Raw genomic sequence first — 21,800 nt, forward strand, 5'->3', positions numbered from 1 at the left:
CAGTGTTGGATTCAGCCAAGTTAATTGCTGGAGAACACAAACAAAAAAATCAACATTCCTCAGAGGATCATAGCAGAACCCACAGTATCTACAATGCATTATTCATAATGTCTATTATACAACATGAGATTATTAAACATATGAAAAAACAGGAAAATGTGACATATACTTAAATGGATAGAGACTAAACCTGAAATGACCCAGTTGTAGGAATTAGCAAATATAGCTATGATACCCATATTTAAAGATGTAAAGACAAAGATGTTTGAACTAAATGCACAGATAGGAAATACTGGCAAAGAAACAGAAACTATAAAATAACCAAATGAAAATTTTAAAACTAAAAAATATAATACCTGAAGTAAAAAATTCAATAAATAGGAAAAACAAGACTGGAGATAACAGAAGAGTCACTGAAATTGAAGACAGACAGAAATTATGCAGTTTGAAGAATAAAGAAAAAAGACTGAAGGGGGGGGTTGGGAAGAACAGAGCCCGAGGAACAGGTGGGACAATGTTAAAACATTCAAGATATGTGGGACTTCCCTGGTGGCACAGTGGTTAAGAATTCTCCTGCCAATGCACAGGACACGGGTTCATGCCTGGTCCAGGAAGATCCCACATGCCGTGGAGCAACTAAGCCTGTGTGCGATAACTACTGAGCCTGAGCTCTAGGGCCCATGTGCTGCAACTATTGAGCCTGCATGCTGCAACTGCTGAAGCCCAAGTGCCTAGAGTCCATGCTCCACAACAAGAGAAGCCACCGCAATGAGAAGCCCAGGTGCCGCAATGAAGAGTAACCCCTGCTTGCCGCAACTAGTGAAAGCCCGTGTGCAATGAAGACCCAACGCAGCCAAAAATAAAAAATAAAATTAAAAAAAATTTTTTTAATTAAAAAATAAAAGATTCATGATATGTGTAATTGGACTTCCATAAGAAAAAGTGGGGAGTGAGAGGGAGTGAGGCAAAAAAGGGACTTGAAATACATAATAGCCAAAAGTTTCCCAAATTTGATAGAAGACATAAATGTACAAATTTGAGAAGAACAATAAATAGCAAGGAAGATAAATACAAAGAAACCCATACCGAGGCACGTCATATTCAAACTGCTGAAAGGCAAACTTTAATAAACAGAAAATCTTGAAAGCAGCCAATTAAAAATGGCACATTACACACAGAATAATACACATGATAACTAATGTTAGACTGGAAACAATGGAAACCAGAAAACAGTGGAACAATATATGTAAAGTCCTGAAAGAAAAACACAGAATTTCAAATTCAGCAAAAATATCCATCAAGACAAAAGATGAAATAAACATATTTTCAGATAAATGAAAACTAAGCAAACTCATTCCCAACATACCTGCACAGTAAGAAATGCTATAGGAAATTCTTCAAACTGATGAGAAACAAAACCAGATGGAGAAACAGATATTCAAAAAGAAATGAATAGTTCAATAAAATAAATAAATTTAAAAAAATAAAAATAAGATGTTAGGGCTTCCCTGGTGGCGCAGTGGTTGAGCGTCCACCTGCCGATGCGGGGGACGTGGGTTCATGCCCCGGTCCGGGAGGATCCCACATGTTGCAGAGCGGCTGGGCCCGTAAGCCATGGCCGCTGGGCCTGCATGTCTGGAGCCTGTGCTCCACAACGGGAGGGGCCGCAGCGGTGAGGGGCCCGCGTACCACACACACACAAAAAAAAGATGTTAAACACTGCATTATTTGCACAGACATAAGAAAATAAATCAGTGGAACTTAAAAATAATAAAAATAAATTTTAAAAGAGCCAAAAAGCAGTGGAAGTGGTAAAAATATGGCTAAGTATATAAGGCCATGTTTTATTCTCTCTTAATTTCTTAAAAATGGATATGATTATTTAAAGCAAAAATTATAATTGAAATATGGGGTTTAAGACATAAAAATAAAAAGCTATGACAAGTATTACTTAAAAGATGTAACATCAACAGAATTTGATAGTTTTAAGAATCTTATATTTTACACAAAATGCTACAGTTTTAATTTTAAGTATACTGTGAAAAGTTAAGGATGTACAATGCAATCTCTAGTGAAACTCTATAAAGAGATATAGCTAAAAAGCCAACTGAGAGGCCTTCCCTGGTGGCACAGTGGTTGAGAGTCTGCCTGCCGATGCAGGGGACACGGGTTCATGCCCCGGTCCAGGAGGATCCCACATGCCGCGGAGCGGCTGCACCCGTGAGCCAGGCCGTTGAGCCTGTGCGTCCGGAACCTGTGCTCCGCAATGGGAGAGACCACAGCAGTGAGAGGCCCGCGTACCACAAAAAAAAAAAAAAAAAGCCAATTGAGAAATTAAAATAGAATTCTCAAAAAAATGTGTCAAGTCAAAAAGGTCAGAAAGGATAAATAGGAATTAAAACAAACAAACAAAAAAACACAAACCTATGATGGAACAAACTGGGAAAGAAAGCAAAACAGCAGACTAAATCTAACAATATTAAGATTTACACTAAACATAAATGGGCAAAGTACTTCAAAAGCAAGACTAAACTAAACTAAACATTACCTACAATAGATGCATTTCACATATGAACTCAGGTTGAAAGCAATGCTTAGAAAAAGATATTAAATAGGCTAGAGTGGCTATATTATTATCAGATAAAATAGACTTCAATACAGAGTATTACCAAAGATAAAGAGTAGTATTTCATAATGATAAAATGGATAATTCATCACAAAGATATAATCTTAAATGTGTATAGACCTGGTACAGAGCTGCAACTTACAAGAAGAAAATTTTAGAAAATTAAAGGGAGAAATAGATCTTTTAAAAATCTCCAACTATGATTACAAATTTAACACCTTTCTCATGGTAACTGAAATAATAACTAGACAAAAAAATCAGTAGGAACATAGATAATGTGAACAGGCCTATTAACCAACATAATCTAATTGATGTTTGTAAAGTACTACACCCAACAATTCAATACTATGTACTCTTTTCAAGTGTGCATGGTCTATTAAACAATATAGATCAAATGGTAAGTCAGAAGATAAATCTCAATAAATCTCAAAAGAATTTATTGAAAACTTATACAGAATATTTTCTCTCAACACAATCAAATTGAACAGTAACTATTAACATGATGCCTAGAACAACCCAAGTTATTTGGAAATTAAACATAATATTTTAAAATAAACCATGGGTCAAAAAAACACATAAAACCCCACCAGGTTAATTAGAAAGCATTTTGAACAGAGTAATAATGAAAATACAAATTATGAAAATTTTTGTTGGGGGCAGAGTCAAGATGGTGGTGTGGGAAGAAACCGAGTTAGCATCTCTCCACAACTAGGGCACCTGCTGGCCGCTGGTAGGGGACCCTGACACCCAAGAAGATGGGAGGAACCCCCAAGTGAACTGGTAGGATGTGGGGGAACTGAGGCGGGAGAAGAAGTGGAGGCCAGACAGGTTCAGCACCCCTTGAGGCTGGGGAGATCAGGAGAGGCAGGTGGGAGGGGCCCTCCAGAGGGAGAGGGAGAGGAGTGGAGGGCATTTGCCCTGCCCACTTGGGCTGGGGAGCCTGCTGAGCTCCCAGGCCAGTCCCCTGCCCTCCAAGGCCCTCCATCCTCCCTGGCCGCATTGGTCCTGGGGGCATAGGAAGGAGGCTGAGGGGAGAACAGGAGAGGCAGGTGGGGAGGGGCCCTCTGGGAGGAGCAGGAGAGGAGCGGAGGGCATTTGCCCTGCCCACTCGAGCCTAGGGAGCCTGCTGGGTTCCCAGGTGAGGTCCCCCACCCTCTGAGACCAGTGGTGGGGGGCATGCCTGGACCCCTTCTGTTCTGTTGAGCCTAAGCCACACACCCCCAACAGCCCCCAGGGCCTTTTCCAGCCCTGTGGGTCCTAAGCATAGGCCCCACCCACCACCCAAACCTCACCCTTCCTTAAGTCCCACCCTCTACAGCCAAGACCTCCCACCCGCCCAGTTGTTGATTCATCTATATTTTTATTTTTATATACTTTCTAACATACCTGTTAATTTCCTAGTCTAATTTTATTTTTTACTTTGTTATTGTTCTCTCTCAATTTTTTTTTCTTTTTTTTTTGCTGCCCCACACGGCTTGTGGGATCTTGGTTCCTGAGCCAGGGGTTGGGCTGAAGCTCCTGCTAGACTAGACTAACACTAGACTAACAGAGAACCTCAGACCTCAGGGAATAATCATCGGAGTGAGGTCTCACGGAGGTCCTCATCTCAGCACCAAGACCCAGCTCTACCCAACAGACGACAAACTCGTGTTGGAAGCCTCAGGCCAAACAACCAGTAAGACAGGAACACAATCCCACTCATAAAAAAAAAAAAAAAATGAGATGGCAAAAAAATATGTCACAGATGAAGGAGCAAGGTAAAAACATACAAGACTAATTAAATGAAGAGGAAATAGGCAACCTACCTGAAAAAGAATTCAGAGTAACAACAGTAAAGATGACACAGAATCTCGGAAATAGAATGGAGGCACGGACTGAGAAGATACAAGAAATGTTTAACAAAGATCTAGAAGAACTAAAGAACAAACAAACAGAGATGAACAACACAATAACTGAAATGAAAAATACACTAGAAGGAATCAATAACAAAATAACTGAGGCAGAAGAACGAATAAGTGAGCTGGAAGACAAAATGGTGGAAATAACTGCCAAGGAGCAGAGTAAAGAAAAAAGAATGAAAGGAATTGAAGACAATCTCAGAGACCTCTGGGACAACACTAAACACACGAACATTTGAATTATAGGAGTCCCAGAAGAAGAAGAGAAAAAGAAAGGGTCTGAGAAAATATTTGAAGAGATTAGAGTCAAAAACTTCCCTAACATAGGAAAGGAAATAGTCACCCGAGTCCAGGAAGCACAGAGAATCCCGTACAGGATAAACCCGAGGAAAATCACACCAAGACACATATTAATCAAACTAATAAAAATTAAATTCAAAGAAAAATATTAAAAGCAGCAAGGGAAAAACAAAAAATAACATACAAAGGACTCCCCATAAGGTTATCAGCTGATTTTTCAGCAGAAACTCTGCAGGCCAGAAGGGAGTGGCAAGATATACTTAAAGTGATGAAAGAGAAAAACCTACAACCAAGATTACTCTACCCAGCAAGGACCTCATTCAGATTTCACTGAGAAATCAAAAACTTTTCACACAAGCAAAAGCTAAGAGAATTTAGCACCACCAAACCAGCTTTACAACGAATGCTAAAGAAACTTCTCTAGGCAGGAAACACAAGAGAAGGAAAAGATCCACAAAAACAAACCCAAAACAATTAAGAAAATGGTAATACGAACATACATATCAATAATAACCTTGAAGGTAAAATGGATTAAATGCCCCAACCAAAAGACACAGACTGACTCAATGGATACAAAAACAAGACCCATATATAAGCTGTCTACAAGAGACCCAACCCACTTCAGACCTAGTGACAAATACAGACTGAAAGTGAAGGGATGGAAAAAGATATTCCATGCAAATAGAAATGAAAAGAAAGTTGGAGTAGCAATACTCGTATCAGATAAAATAGACTTTAAAATAAAGACTGTTACAAGACATAGGGAAGGACACTACATAATGATCAAAGGATCAAACCAAGAAGAAGATATAACAATTATAAATATTTATGAACCCAACATAGGAGCACCTCAATACATAAGGCAAATGGTAACAACCATGAAAGGAGAAATCGAGAGTAACACAATATTAGTAGAGGACTTTAACACCCCACTTACACCAATGGACAGATCACCCAAACAAAATAAATAAGGAAACACAAGCTTTAAATGACACAACAGATCAGATAGATTTAATTGATACTTATAGAACATTCCACCCAAAAGGGGCAGAATACACTTTCTTCTCAAGTGCACATGGAACATTCTCCAGGATAGATCACATCTTGGGTCACAAATCAAGCCTCAGAAAATTTAAGAAAACTGAAGTCATATCAAGCACCTTTTCTGACCATAACGGTATGAGATTGGACATCAATTACAGGAAAAAAACTGTAAAAATACATGGAGGCTAAACAGTGTGCTACTAAATAACCAAGATATCACTGAAGAAATCAAAGAAGAAATTTAAAAATACATAGAGGGCTTCCCTGGTGACACAGTGGTTAAGAATCCACCTGCCAATGCAGGGGACATGGGTTCAAGCCCTGGTCCAGGAAGATCCCACATGGCACAGGGCAACTAAGCCCACACACCACAACTACTAAGCCTGTGCTCTAGAGCCCGCAAGCCACAACTACTGAGCCCGCATGCCACAACTACCAAAGCCCACACGCCTAGAGCCCGTGCTCCACAACAAGAGAAGCCACTGCAATGAGAAGCCTGCACACCGCAAAGAAGAGTACCCCTGGCTCCCCCCAACGAAAGAAAATCCCGTGCGCAGCAGCAAAGACCCAATGCAGCCAAAAATAAATAAATAAATTTATTTTTAAAAAAATACATAGAAACAAATGACAATGAAAACATGACGACCCAAAACCTACGGGATGCAGCAAAAGCAGTTCTGAGAGGTGAGTTTATAGCAATTCAATCTCACCTCAAGAAACAAGAAAAATCTCAAACAATCTAACCCTGTACTTAAAACAACTAGAGAAAGAAGAACAAAGAAAACCCGAAGTCAGTAGAAGGAAAGAAATCATAAAGATCAGAGCAGAAATAAATGAAATAGAAATAAAGAAAATAGCAAAGATCAATAAAACTAAAAGCTGGTTCTTTGAGAAGATAAACGAAATTGATAAACCCTTAGCCAGACTCATCAAGAAAAAAAGGGAGAGGTCTCAAATCAGTAAAATTAGAAATGAAAAAGGAGAAATCACAACTGACACTGCAGAAATATAAAGAATTATAAGAGACTACTACAAACAACTATATGTATGGACAAACACGAAGAAATGGACAAATTCTTGGAAAGGTACGATTTTCTAAGACTGAGCCAGGAAGAATTAGAAAATATAAACAGACCTATCACAAGTAATGAAATGGAAACCATAATTAAAAATCGTCCAACAAACAAAAGTCTAGGACGAAATGGCTTCACAGGTGAATTCTATCAAACATTTAGAGAAGAGCTAACACCCATCCTTCTCAAACTCTTCCAAAAAATTGCAGAGGGAGAAACACTCCCAAATTCATTCTATGAAGCCACCATCACCCTGATACCAAAACCAGAAAAAGATATCACAAAAAAAGAAAATTATAGACCAATATCACTGATGAATATAGATGCAAAAATCCTGAACAAAATACTAGCAAACAGAATCCAACAACATATTAAAAGGATCATACACCATGATCAAGTGGGATTTATCCCAGGGATGCAAGAATTCTTCAATATATGCATATCAATCAATGTGATACACGACATTAACAAATTAAGGAATAAAAACCATATGATCATCTCAAGAGATGCAGAAAAAGCTTCTGACAAATTCAACACCCATTTATGATAAAAACTCTCCAGAAAATGGGCATAGAGGGAAACTACCTCAACATAATAAAGGCCATATATGACAAATCCACAGCAAGCATCATACTCAATGATGAAAAACTGAAAGCATTTCCTCTAAGATCAGGAACAAGACAAGGATGTCCACTCTCGCCACTCTTATTCAACATAGCTTTGGAAGTCCTAGCCATGGCAATCAGAGAAGAAAAAGAAATAAAAAGAAAACAAACTGGAAAAGAAGAAGTAAAACTGTCACTGTTTGCAGATGACATGATACTATACAAAGAAAATCCTAAAGATGCTACCAGAAAACTACTAGAAGTTATCAATGAATTTGGTAAGGTTGCAGGATACAAAATTAATGCACAGAAATCTCTGGCATTCCCATACACCAGCAATGAAAAATCAGAAAAAGAAATTAAACACTCCCATTTACCATTGCAACAAAAAGAATAAAATAGCTAGGAATAAACCTACCTAGGGAGACAAAAGACCCGTATGCAGAAAACTATAAGACACTGATGAAAGATATTAAAGATGATACAAACAGATGGACAGATATACCATGTTCCTGGATTGGAAGAATCAATATTGTGAAAATGCCTATAGTACCCAAAGCAATCTACAGATTCAGTGCCATCCCCATAAAATTACCAGTGGCATTTTTTACAGAACTGGAACAAAAAATCTTAAAATTTGTATGGAGACACAAAAGACCCCAAATAACCAAAGCAGTCTTGAGGGAAAAAAACAGAGCTGGAAGAATCAGACTCCCTGACTTCATACTATACTACAAAGCTACAGTAATCAAGACAATATGGTACTGGAACAAAAACAGGAATATAGATCAATGGAACAGAATAGAAAGCCCAGAGATAAACCCACACACCTATGGTCAACTAATCTATGACAAAGGAGGTAAAGATATACAATGGAGAAAAGACAGTCTCTTCAATAAATGGTGCTGGAAAAACTGGACAGCTACATGTAAAAGAATGAAATTAGAACACTCCCTAACACCATACACAAAAATAAACTCAAAATGGATTTGAGACCTAAATGTAAGACTGGACACTATAAAACTCTTAGAGGAAAACATAGGAAGAATACTCTGACATAAATCACAGCAAGATCTTTTTTGATCCACCTCCTAGAGTTATGGAAATAAAAACAAAAATAAACAAGTGGGACCTAATGAAACTTAAAAGCTTTTGCACAGCAAAGGAAACTACCAACAAGATGAAAAGACAACCCTCAGAATGGAAGAAAATATTTGCAAACGAATCAATGGACAAAGGATTAATCTCCAAAATATATAAACAGCTCATGCAGCTCAATATTAAAAAAACAAACAACCCAATCCAGAAATGGGCAGAAGACCTAAATAGACATCTCTCCAAAGGAGACATAAAGATGGCCAAGAAGCACATGAAAAGCTGCTCAACATCACTGATTATTAGAGAAATGCAAACCAAAACTACAATGAGGTATCACCTCACACCAGTTAGAATGGGCATCATCAGAAAATCTACAAACAACAAACGCTGGAGAGGGTGTGGAGAAAAGGGAACCCTCTTGCACTGTTGGTGGGAATGTAAATTGATACAGCCACCATGGAGAACAGTATGGAGGTTCCTTAAAAAACTAAAAATAGAATTACCATATGATCCAGCAATCCCACTACTGGGCATATACCCAGAGAAAACTATAATTCAAAAAGATACATGCACCCCAATGTTCATTGCAGCACTATTTACAATAGCCAGGTCATGGAAGCAACCCAAATGCCCATCAACAGATGAATGGATACAGAAGATGTGCTACATATATACAATGGAATATTACTCAGCCATAAAAAGGAACGAAATTGGGTCATTTGTAGAGACAGGGATGGATGTAGAAACTGTCATACAGAGTGAAGTAAGTCAGAAAGAGAAAAACAAATATCATATATTAACACACATATGTGGAATCTAGAAAAATGGTACAGATGAACCGGTTTGCAGGGCAGAAATAGAGAAACAAGTGTAGAGAACAAACATATGGACACCAAGGGGGAAAAGTGGTGGTGGGGGGTGGTGGTGGGGGGATGAATTGGGAGATTGGGATTGACATATATATACTAATATGTATAAAATGGATAACTAATAAGAACCTGCTGTATAAAAAAATAAATAAAATTAAATTTTTAAAAAAATGGCCTCTTCAGACACAAGGACAAGGATTACACCCAAGGAACAATAGAGCCATCTGATGGAAAAGTCTGGAACTCTGAAGGCTGTGTGGAACAGAAACAACTCTGGGCTTTCACGTAAAAGAGAAATAAACTCGTATCTTTTTAAAGTCTTTGTTAATTTGGATCTTTGTGACTGACAGCTGAACTTAATCCTAACAAATTCAATAAGTAAAGCAAAATAGGATGTTGAAGAGATTCCTTTTGATTCAGTCGGAGGGTCATCCCTCTAAAGCAGACTGGAAGAGGATGATACATTCTTTGAGAAAGGAGATGAGGAACTTTTAATTACTATTCCTCCAATATAGTGAGGCAGGTCTGAAGGGTTGTTTGTATGGCATAAATAAGAGTCTTTTAAAGAGTGAACTCAGCTGAGTGGATCAGCTAAATCTTTGGCATATTCACAGAATGCTGATAGTTGCTATGAAGGCTAATCATGTTGATGACTTGACAGAGTACATGAGCTTACTGAACCATTAACATGCTTTACTGAACGTATGGCTTTAAAAACCTTTGGACTATTTACAGCGTTGCTTTCAACCAATTCTGGGAGGCCCAAGTGGAACCAATTATGATATAAATATAGAAGACTTAAAAATCCATTCCTAAAAGAGTCACACCTGAGAAGATCTGTAAAAGTGTCACTCTCAACAGCATTAACAGGGCCAAATAACCAATGGGATACGTTATATAATCACTCTCAGAAATCTGTTAACTTTAAATTATCAGGAATTCCCAGGCAGTCCAATGGTTGGGACTCATTGCTTTCACTGCTGGGAGCCCAGGTTCAAGCCCTGGTTGGGGAACTAAGATCCCACATGCCAAATGGCCACAACAAAACAAAACAAAACAAAAAAGTATCAAGAGGCTTGAAAGATCAAAGAGAGCAGAAGAAAGTTTGTTATAAATCACTTAGATTGACAATTATGATGCAATATGAAAAAATGGTAAACTTTTCAGCACAGCAATAAAAGTTCTGAATCAACTATAAAATGACTACATTTTTTTTTAAATTGATGCTTTCTACAAATTATGGGTTGAGCTGGAGAAGTGCACATGGTTCACTAAAACTTCAGAGACCTCAGGTGGCTTAAAAGTTAAACGGACTTTTAAGATAACCAAAAAGTCCAGAGTATATGCCTAACTAAGCTGAGTAGGTGATAAGACAAATAAGCTGCATCAAAAGCATAGAGCAAAGGGTAATTTTCTCTAACAACCTGTAAATTTATTTACAATCTTCTCATTAGAGGGCACTAATATGTAAAGACGGTCCCAGACTTAACAATGGTTCGACTCACAATTTTTCAGCCTTAAAATGCTGCAAAGAGATCTGCATTCAAGAGCAACTGTACTTCGAATTTTGAATTTTGATCTTTTCTTGGACCAGGCAGAGAGCCACAGCTTCCAGTCAGCCACACAATCACAAGGGTAAGCAATCAATACATTCACAACCATTCTGTACCCAGACAACCATTCTGTTTTTCACTTTCAGTACAGTATTCAATAAATTACTGAGATATTCAACACTTACTATAAAACAGGTTTTGTATTAGATGATTTTGCCCAACTGTAGGCTAATGTAAGTGTTCTGAAGCACTTCTAAGGTAGGCTAGGCTAAGCTATGATGTTAGGTAGGTTAGGTGCATTAAATGATTTTTGATTTATGATATTTTCAACTTAACGATGGATGGGTTGTAAGTTACTGGGACATAACCCCATTGTAAGTCGAGGAAGATCTGTAAGTAGAAAATAAGATTCACAATCACAAATATTCAACTCACTCACAGACTTTCAGTACCTGCATATATCAACGTATGCCTGTACTTTAATCTCACATTTATCACTGAGCTTCCAATTATGAGGAATAAATGTTAGTTTCGTAAGAAAAAAACTGTTCAATTTCAAATAGCAATGACATGTTCCTTGCCTAGGTCAAGTTCCAGAATATCAGTTATGCATTCTCCAAGGAGAAGGAAAACCAAATTTAAAGGAACAGAATTTTCTCAAGTTTGTTTTTCCCAATGATGAGAAATATATTTTTAACTGTAACATGACATAAGTCAGCTTACAAAATGAAGTCTTTACAGCAAGGCATGTGATCCTTTATCCCTCTCAGCAGGCCTCTTCCTAAGTGATAAATTCTTTCCTAAACTAAATTATTCAAAGCTGAACAATAAAATGCAGTAGTAGAGAGGACAAAGAAAATGAGAAAAAAAATAAGGGGAATTTTTTTCTTCTTTTTTTCAACAAAAGTAGATACAGAATTGTATAATGCATATATTGTATTTAAGGATATATATTTTAAAGCCCTTAAGATAAAATAACAGAAAGAAAATGCACAAAATATAGTAACTTTACTGGGGTGGTAGAGATTAGTACTAGAGATTTCCCTTTTTTTTTCTGTTTTTCAAATGTTCTCCGACATTAATTTTATCACTATTAAAACCAGAAAGTGAAAATTAAAAATAAGTTAAAAGCAGAAAAAGCCTTTTACTCTTCTCTTTGGTTGGAGAATAGTGATACTTTAAGCATACTTATTTTGTGCTATGATCTAATGCTTCACCTAGCCTTCCCACCCAGAAGCTTGACAGAAATGCAGTATCTCAGGCCTCACCTCAGATGTACTGAGGCTACATCTTAGTAAGATTTCTAGGGGCACATTAAGCTAGTGAAGCACTGTTCTAGAGTATTCACCTAGAAATAAACACCTATGTTGATTCCTTTCTAAGTCCTTCCTATCTGTTAATCTATAATGATCATGTTCTGGGATTTACCTATTAGATATAGTCATGTAATTCAGTAAATACTGACAATAAGAGATAATAATAGGAATATATTAATCATACCACTACAGTTTGGGTAATTTTTTAAAAGAAAGCATAGTTCCAAACTTCAAACCCAAGCCACCATCCCCTACTACTTTAACCATACACTGAAATGAACCAAAAGCAGAATATGAGTACGTCAAGGAGTCTTTAAATAAAGACTGAAACTCATTAATGAGGAAACACTAGAACCTTAGGGTGGCATGACATTACAGTATTGAAATGCCTGAGTAAGTCCTGACTCTGCCTTATGAAGGCAATTTCATTCAGTTACTTTGAAACGTCCATCTAGGGCAGGGTTTCTCAATCTTGGCACTGTTGACAGTTTGGGCTGAATAATTCTTTGTTGTGGAGACTGTCCTGTGCATTGTAGGAGATTTAACAGCAACCCTGGCTTCTATGTACTAAATATCAGTAGTATCTCCCCAGCTGGAACAACCAAAAATGTTTCCTGACATTGCCAAATGTACTCTGGGGGCAACCCTTTCCCTGCAAGCCCTGATGAGAACCACTGATCTAGGAAGAGAACAACCATCAGAAAGGGGTCCTCTCAATATCAATGATCTTATTTGGGATTTTCCCATAAAGACAAATCTAAGAGTATAATTGAGTTCATAAGTTATAGACACATTTGCGAAATCTGGTTTTAAAGCTCTATAAGAACAAGGGCTAGGTCTGTTTTTTTCTGGCTATTGTATTCACAGCAGTTTCTGGCCCATGTCGTGTGTAACAATGTTTGTTAAATAAGCTAAAATATATAGATATTCTACCCTTCGTATTGGGCAGTCAATTATTATTCAATTTTCAGAATAAACTATCATGATTTCTACTACATGTACTGTCATTGCTTAGATGTATTTCTCTCACCAATTTTACCTAAAAAAAAAACTTCTACTACTTAAATCATATCTAAAATTAATTATTAAGACCTATGATGTAACCACTATATCCAAACCAATTACCTGTACACTCTTGGAACATGGGGGATAGCAAAGGGAAGTAGGAAAATTAGCACAAGAAAGTAAACCTCATCAGGAATCTGTGCTGAAGATCTAGCAGCTCAGGGCACTATTTGGAGAAAATAGAAGAAATTTTAGCTGCTGTCACTTTTCTGTTCAGATTGCTCTCTCTTCGCTTGGCTTATTGTTCAAAACTCATCTAAGGCCTCACTCTCTAAGTGTTTGCCAAATACTCTAGACAAGTAGTTCTTAAACTTTTTTTTGGAGCCACAGACTCGCTTTCAAAACCTGATGAAATAAATGGCAATTATACATCAATTGAAAAAAAAGGGGGGAAAATCTGATGAAAACTATGAACTCTCTTCCTAGAAAAATGCACTTGCATACAAACTTTACCATAAAATGTGAGGGAGTTTGTGAACCGCCTAAAATCTACTGATGGACAATGGTTTCTCTCATTACTCCATGACCTTTAGTATTTATTGTCCATACCATACATCTTAGCAATTCAAGTAAGTGGTGAAATTTAGTTTCTCATCCAAGTAACTTAAATCATATAGCTTCTAGTCTGTCAACTGGGCAGCTTGTAGGGTGATTCTGAGAATCTCTTAAAACAGAGTATGTGAGAAAAGTGCTTATGAACTGTAAAGTACTAACAATACATAGCCTTAGGTTATGTTCTTCATTTCTGTCTCTCCAACCAGATTATAAAGAACCTGAGAGTAGGGACTGTATATTTTAACCCTCTTGAATACTTTTTGGTGTCCAGTAAAACTGAATGAATGTTTCTTAATGTCTATCTCAAGCAAGAAACTCTGGCTTATTTCCAGAGTTGAGGGTGGTGGTGGCAGTAACTACCTCTAACCTGCATCCAAAGATAATACAGAGAGACCAAACACTTTATTTGCTTCACAAGAATGTCATTTGCCTAGTCCTATCTTTGTAAGTCATGTATTAGTTCACCTACTCACCTACTCTAGTGCTATAGTTATGGTAGAGAGGTAAACATTTGAAAAAATGAAGGCTTTGTAAATCATGAATTGGAGAGAAAGAGAAAAAATAAATCAATCAAGTTTCTTTCCTTAAAACTGTCATCTGCTAAATTCTTTGAATCATGTTGTCAAGATTCATTGCAAAGAAAATGAACTGTTTTGAGGATCAAGCCAAGAGGTAGTACGTCTAAGCTCTTCTCTTTGCTTAACTTCTTCAAGGAATGTTTCATGGTGAGTTCTACACTAATTTTAATTTTCAGGCAAAAAGTTATGGCACGTAATGAATACCATAATGGACAACAAACCCCAGCTCTGTTAAAAGCCAAGGGACTCTGGATAAACCCTACCTTTTCATGAACTCTTTTCCCTTGACTTTGAGTTGCCTAGCATTTTTGTCCACAGTCCTTCAGATCACATTATCATAAACTTTATTGGTCAGAATTGCATACATAAGTGCCTGTCTTATCTCCTTATCCAGATCAAATTGTGTGTAACATATTTGTGCAGCACAGATTTAGCTATACATTTAGCACTTGCTAAAGGATAGCTGAAATAGAATGAAGTTATATGACTTATCCAGGACTCATTTTCTTCTTCTATAAAAACAATACTAATAATCCCAGTTCCCCAAATGTCTGTATTACCGATCAAATTAACGTGAATGTGATGACAGAAGGCCCCTAATAGTTTATACAGGGAGAAAATAGGCCATTCTTCTCATGGTTAGAAGCCTGTTCCTTGGAGATCCTACATATAAATGAGCAGAAGCCAATTCTCACCAGACTATTTCTTTGATAGTTGATAGGAGAAGGAATAGAACCCTGGTCCCTAAAGTCCTGTTCTGTTACTTCTTTTCGCTTTTCCTTGACACTGGCTGCTAGTCCACAGTACTTGGTTCACCCTTTGAGAAAAAGATGCCAAGAAGACAAATAAGACACTTATAGAACCAGGGAAGGCACTATGCAAACAAACTACATTAAAGAGCGACTTTCACATTTCTAAATCCTGTGCCTAATTTCCAATTTAAACTGGTAGTGTTAAAAAGAGGCCAACATAGAAATCAGTTAAAAGGATCAAAGTAGGATGAAATCAACAAATAACAAAAGTAAGAGATGAACCAAGAGTAGATTAGAAGGCTATCAGATATAAGATAAATACCTCTCCCTTCAAAATGACATCTTACAAAGATTAACTGGAGAGAGTGAAAGTTTGTTACGTAAGCCACAAATTCAAGTAAATCCCACAAGTTCAAGTAAATCTACAAATTAAAATCTAGTCTTGATTAATCACAATGCAGGAAAAGAATAAACAAATGGATTACAAATTTGCTGCCAAAATTTGCAATAATTTTGGAATTTAATTATTGGTATAGTTAATACAAACAAGGGGGAAGCCAAAGAACACCTGCAAGTTAGCAGCAGGAAGGCCATAAAACAGCAAAGAACAAAACTTTACTCCTTAAGGATCATGGTTTTTCTGTGGAAAACATTTTGATGACCCCTTCCCCCTAGAGACACAAAAACATTCTACAAATGATAAAACAAATATTCCTAAATGATACAGTGAGTGATACAGAGCTATTATGAACAGTAATGCTTATTATTTAAGGCACGGTTTAAAGGGTCATTCAAATAATTATTTTATTCCCCATCTTTCAGGCTCTACCCCCACACAAATGTACCCTCCAGTAGTTACTATGGTAAAAACCTATGTATCTATAATCCCTTTTATAAATCAAACCAATGAACGCTCAGACAAAAATCATAAGCTGACATGAATATCCAAGAGAAAATTTATATAGAGCCTAACCAGGAAGAAGTAGAAAAATAAAATACACATACCCCAAAAGGCCAGAACAATAAATTTAGAAACAAATGCACCTGTGGTTATTAAAAAATAAGTTACTGCCCACCTGGTAAAATTATATAGGACCTCCCTTAAAACAACTAACTTACTCCATATTCATCCTTAATGTTCTTCTCTCTACCTCTACTTAGACAAGGTAGTTCAAAGATTTTAGAGGGGAGTTCTTACTTTAGAGAACTAAAACTCTGGGGAGAATGAGTTAGGCAAGTCCTCACCCAGAATTATTAGTCTCTCATAACATTTGACCATTCATTTGCTCATTAATGCAACAAGTTTATATTTGGCATCACTATGCCTGGTATTATCATAAGCACCTGTGACTCAACAAGCAATAAGAATAGCTAATTCCTACTTTCATGGCCCTTACAATCTCGTGAGATGGATAGTTAAACAAGCAACTACAACTGGGATAAGGTATTGTAACAAGGGAAAAGGAAAAGCTATGGAAGGTATGTAACAGGGGAGACTAAGACAGGGAAGTCAAGGAAAAATCTCCACAATCAAGGAACATTTGAGACATGAAGGATGAAAAGGAATTGGTTAGGTTAAGTTTCCCAGGGTAAGCACCTAAGCTTCCTCCTTGCTATTCATATGAAGAATAGTACTCCTTCACCTTCTCTCTTATACCAGTTTGCGGTCTTTGTTTCAGGTTCATCCTGAATAGCTTTGTATACAAGCAGGAAGTAGAACACTACAGAAAAGTCTATTCTGCCACTGTTCCCAATCATTTGGCGGGCAGACTTAGTTGGACCTAACTTCCAGAAGTAAAGTTCAAGTTAACTCAAATTTACACGTAAGGACAGAGCAAATACGGACGTACTTTCTGAATATGAGATACCACTAAATGACAACAACAACAAAAATTTTAACCCTTTCCTTGTGGGATTGAAAACCGATTCTAAAGAGATTTGGTTCTTAAAAAATAAATATATATATTTTTCTGTGTATAGATATATACATATATATGTATAGATATATATATGTAGAGAGAGAGAGAGAGAGAGAGAGAGAGGGAACTGAAGAGAAGGCATCTAATAAAGAAATATGAAATAAGGCAGTGAACTCAAGTCTGAGAATTTAAAGAGACACCTTAGACCACCTAGCCATTATTAAGTAGAGACATCCTTAGTGAACATGACTGCTATTCTTATTTAATCTCCAACCAGCCAAGGGCCAAGGTATAAGCTATTTCCTTTGCCTAAAGCCATACCCAGAATCACCGCCTTAGCTGGTTATTTCCAAAGGCTCTGACTCACTGACAAATCTCAAGATGATGATAGGGCTTAGCCTCTTTGAATAAAACAATGTGTGTTTAGTGGGTGAAAGACTGTACACTCAGTGTTCCTTACTCCAAAGTTAGAAGATACTTGACAATCTTCTCAAGTGTCTAAATCTGCACAGAAAAATAGGTTTGAAGTATTGTTTGGCCTTAAAAATAAAACGAGGTATTTCAATTTCTCGTAAACACCTTTGGAAGGTAAAAGCATGAACTAGCCTGATATCTTCATCAAAGGGTTGTTTTTACCAGTAGCACCATTACCTCAGTGTCAGCATATAATATACGTAAAAACAGCACAGTTATTACTCAATTTCTTTTATTAATAAAACAGACAGCAGAAAATACATCAACTTTACAAATGTAATTTATCAAGCAAAGAAAACTAGAAGTATTTTTCATTATAAACAAAACAAAGATCCAAAATTGTTGATCCAGAAAGTAGAAATGGATTCATTTAAAATAAACTAAAGCCATGAATGAAAGAAGTTTCAGGCTGAAGCACATGATGTTAGATGATGGCACCTGCTGACTAAATGTAATATTGCATCCCTATATTAGTCATGAATACCTGAAGGAAGAACAAAGTTTCTGGTAGTGTGGACCTAAAAGATCCCCACAATCTCTTAGGAGTAGGGAGTACAGCAGTGTGAAGAGGAAAATGGTGATCAATGGTCAAGGAAAAATTCTGTACTAAAGAACATAACACAAACAAAAAGCAAGCTGATAGAGGTGTACTAATCAATGTTGGTAATATATAATCCCAAGGAGTCCAAACTTAACTTTCATTTAGTCTTTTGGATTTTAATTTTTAGGTATATTGTATCTAATTTCACCATGAAAAATAAAACTAAAGTAGGATTCACTTGACATAAATTGTCATAAAGGAAAAGTATACTCTGAAAACTAACAGAGAGATTTCATGAATGTTTCTTCACTGAGAAACAGCATGGTTAGGGAAAGAGAATGAGTTTTACAGCCAGGGAAAATTGTGCTCAACCCTCTAACCCTCCTACTTGAGTTGTATGACCTTGAGTACATTGTTCAACACCGCTAAACCTTTTTCCTCATTTATGTACCTTAAAATAATATTTTAAGAACTGGCACATAAGAGGCACTCAACAAGTGACTATTATTAGAATTATTATGGAATTGCTATATTTTTCCCAGGAAGACTTTTGATCAATAAAACTGCATGTTACTATGCCAGAAAATACCCGACCAGTTAAAAATTCCTTAATTCCTTTGGAATTGCTGGTTCTAAGGACTTCTTTTTTGTTCAGTAGAAAGAGTTTTAAATAAGGAAAAAGAACATATCTTTTCAGATATTTTATTTTGTTAACTTCCAGAAGATAGGACATACTACCATTCTGGCATATCTCACATTTAATACCCCATAGGCAGATACATTCCTTTGTCAGATAGGACTGTGCTTTCCCATATATCCATAACAACCAGCAGAAACTGGCCAGCTTTGCTCAAAATTGTAAGCTGGGCTATCCCATTCTGGTGGTATGATGCAAGGAACAGGTTAATCCCTCCGACATTTAAAATGCATATGCTGTGCAAGAGCTAGAAAATCAGCCAGTACCACCTAACCCTACAATGTTATTCTCACTTCTTTCTGAATCAAATTAGCTAATCAACTCCTTTAACAAGAGGCCATTCTAATACTCCATGAGGTAAAAGAGAAGAGCATAGACTTGTTCTCTTTAAGGCTGGAACACAACTACTGAGCCTTTTCTGAATAAGATCTATTCTTTATGCATGTCCCCGTGATTTCACAAGCTGTGGCATTTAAATAAATTTACAGGCTTGGGATGGTTTCCTAAAGAAAACATGAAGCTTGTATTCGCTGCTTCAAGGAAAGAAGAAAGGAAATGGCACCCAACCCAACTAAGCAGAGTAACTGTAACAGCAGTTTCAGAAATGTGCTAACCCAATTTCAGGCGCAGTTTTCTGGCCCTTCAAAGACTGGAAATTAATGCAAGCATCCCAGACTTGATTTCTCTTGGGAATGCAGAGACAGTTAAAATTTTCTCCAAGCTAAGCTTCATTTATCTACTTATGTTATTAGAAACAGTGGAATAAAATTAATATAAAAATTTAAAAATAAATATACATACCTTTTTGTTTATAAAGTCATTGGCTTCCATTAGAAATCAAGTTTTAAGGAAGGCTACCAACAAAACTTATTTTTAAAAAAAGAAGAAGAAATAACAATGCCCTAGATCACAGAAAATTAGGGGAAAAAACCATAGCTATTATTATGATAAATTCTACAGCAAAATTCAAAACCATTTTGGATTTCTCAGTTATTGGGAATTACACCTATTAATAACAATATCTTTATTATACTTTTTGATTCATCAGTTTTAAAAACCACTATCTGAAAACAACTCTATCAGTTAGACAGAATTAGTTCTATTTTACATATGAAAAACTGAGAAAGATATGTTAAGTGACTTTCCTAACACTACAAAACTAGTTAATGGATAGTCAGAACTGGTACCTAGGTTTCCTAACTCCTAGGTCTTTCTACTAATCTGGAACCCCACTAATTCAATAGGTAAAATCGCACCTGCTCTGACTGAAGTGGATACTGGGGCCAGAGCCCGGTACACCTATGCTCCACCTTTCCTCCCCCATGATGGACTTTGAGGCACTTCTGGGGATCATCATGACTCAAAAAAAAACCAACAACAACAAAACACAGCATAAAACACCACCATCAAAGTTCATATTTCTGACTCATTCCCTATGGGAAATCCATAAAGTTAATCTAATCTAAATATGAACAAGACTAATAAAATAACACTTTTCACAGTTACCACAAACATATATTGATGGGAGTAAAAGTAAAAGTTACATCTGATATGTACCGTTCCAAAGATAATGAATACATAGAGTTTACTAATTACTGAACTACTCCCATGATATTGTGTGATATAACAGGAAGAAAGGAGGAGCATTTCATTCTTTGGCAATACTGTCACCTCATTTACAATGCTGACATAAAGACACTAGTTAAGTCATTTGTTTCCAACGTTAAATATAGCCACCTTTCTTCAAATAAAATTTAACTAAAATCTTAAATGGAAATTATAAGCTATTCTAGTTAAATGGGGTGGAATGGGGTGGGGCAGTGCCAAAAAGTCAGCCAAGCCTCTCCAAAACTGCTGCAGACTCTAGGAACACTAAAATGGAAGAACAGCTGGCCAGAGTAAAGGATTATTTCAAGATTTACCAGCAGTTTCTGAAATATAAATGGTGAACAGCATACACTGTTGATGGACTGACACCTGAAGTAGAAGCAGAGGCAACAGCGCTTGATTTTTAAGCATAAATAAATGGACTTGAGTGCAAAGTACAGCATAAACTTCTAGTCCACACCCACGTGAGTAACCATTATATAATAACTCAGTATGCTCTGCAAAAGGACTATTGTCAGAGGCACACACAAGGCTCATAAATCAAAGAAGTATTATTTCTTAAAATACCAGCACAAACTTTCCAGGGTTAGAGCAGTTATCAACTAGCAGGCCAAGTTTATTAATCCCAAGTGCCAAATAGAGAGCAAACCTCAAACTTAACTTACCTTTCAAAATAAACCTTAAATTCGGAAGAGAACCAGGATGAAGATGATTGATAGAGCAAATATAAAACCACCAAACAATGAGAGACTGCAACTACAAAAAGCATCAGGAAAGTCAGAGCTGATCTCAAAGTTTAAATCATACAAGGTCAGAAAAAAAAAAAACACAACAAACCAATAACACTTGTATCAGCTCCAGAGAAGCCAATATCAGCTCCACTACTTTCTCACCACCAAACACATTATATCAAATAAACTAGCTGTTGTACCTAAACATATATCCTGAAATTGTAACGCATGATAATTTAAAGACTATGTGGTCTTCTGAAAAGGACAGCATACTGGGAGATGACTTTGTTTTCTTCTTGCCTGTGCTACAGATTACCCATGTGAGCTAAAGCAAGAGGAGAAAGGTGAGTAGAAGTGTAATTAAAGCAAATCCTATCAGCAGAAATCATCTAAGAACTATAGTTTCTTCACTCATCTCTGGTAAATTAGTCCTTATACCAGATATTCTTGCTTTCAAAGAATCAGTAAATCAGCTCCTGTAATATTTCAAAGAATCAG

At 36.8% G+C, this 21,800-nt stretch overlaps 1 protein-coding gene across 9 annotated transcripts in view; it reads right to left on the reverse strand.

The window, feature by feature from the left end:
• COMMD1 (copper metabolism domain containing 1) overlaps positions 1–21,800 on the reverse strand; it is a 166,300-nt gene that overhangs the window by 50,521 nt on the left and 93,979 nt on the right. Inside the window, exon 3 of one of the 9 annotated variants that reach the window (XM_033407290.2) lies at positions 15,309–15,397. The exons of the other annotated variants lie outside the window; for them this stretch is intronic. Coding sequence (XP_033263181.1) covers positions 15,374–15,397 — 24 coding nt within the window. The 3' untranslated portion in view covers positions 15,309–15,373. Of the gene's footprint in view, positions 1–15,308; positions 15,398–21,800 lie in introns of those variants that run through there. 9 annotated transcript variants of the gene reach the window in all.

Source organism: Orcinus orca, chromosome 13, assembly GCF_937001465.1.
Source record: "Orcinus orca chromosome 13, mOrcOrc1.1, whole genome shotgun sequence".
Lineage (NCBI taxonomy): Eukaryota > Metazoa > Chordata > Mammalia > Artiodactyla > Delphinidae > Orcinus > Orcinus orca.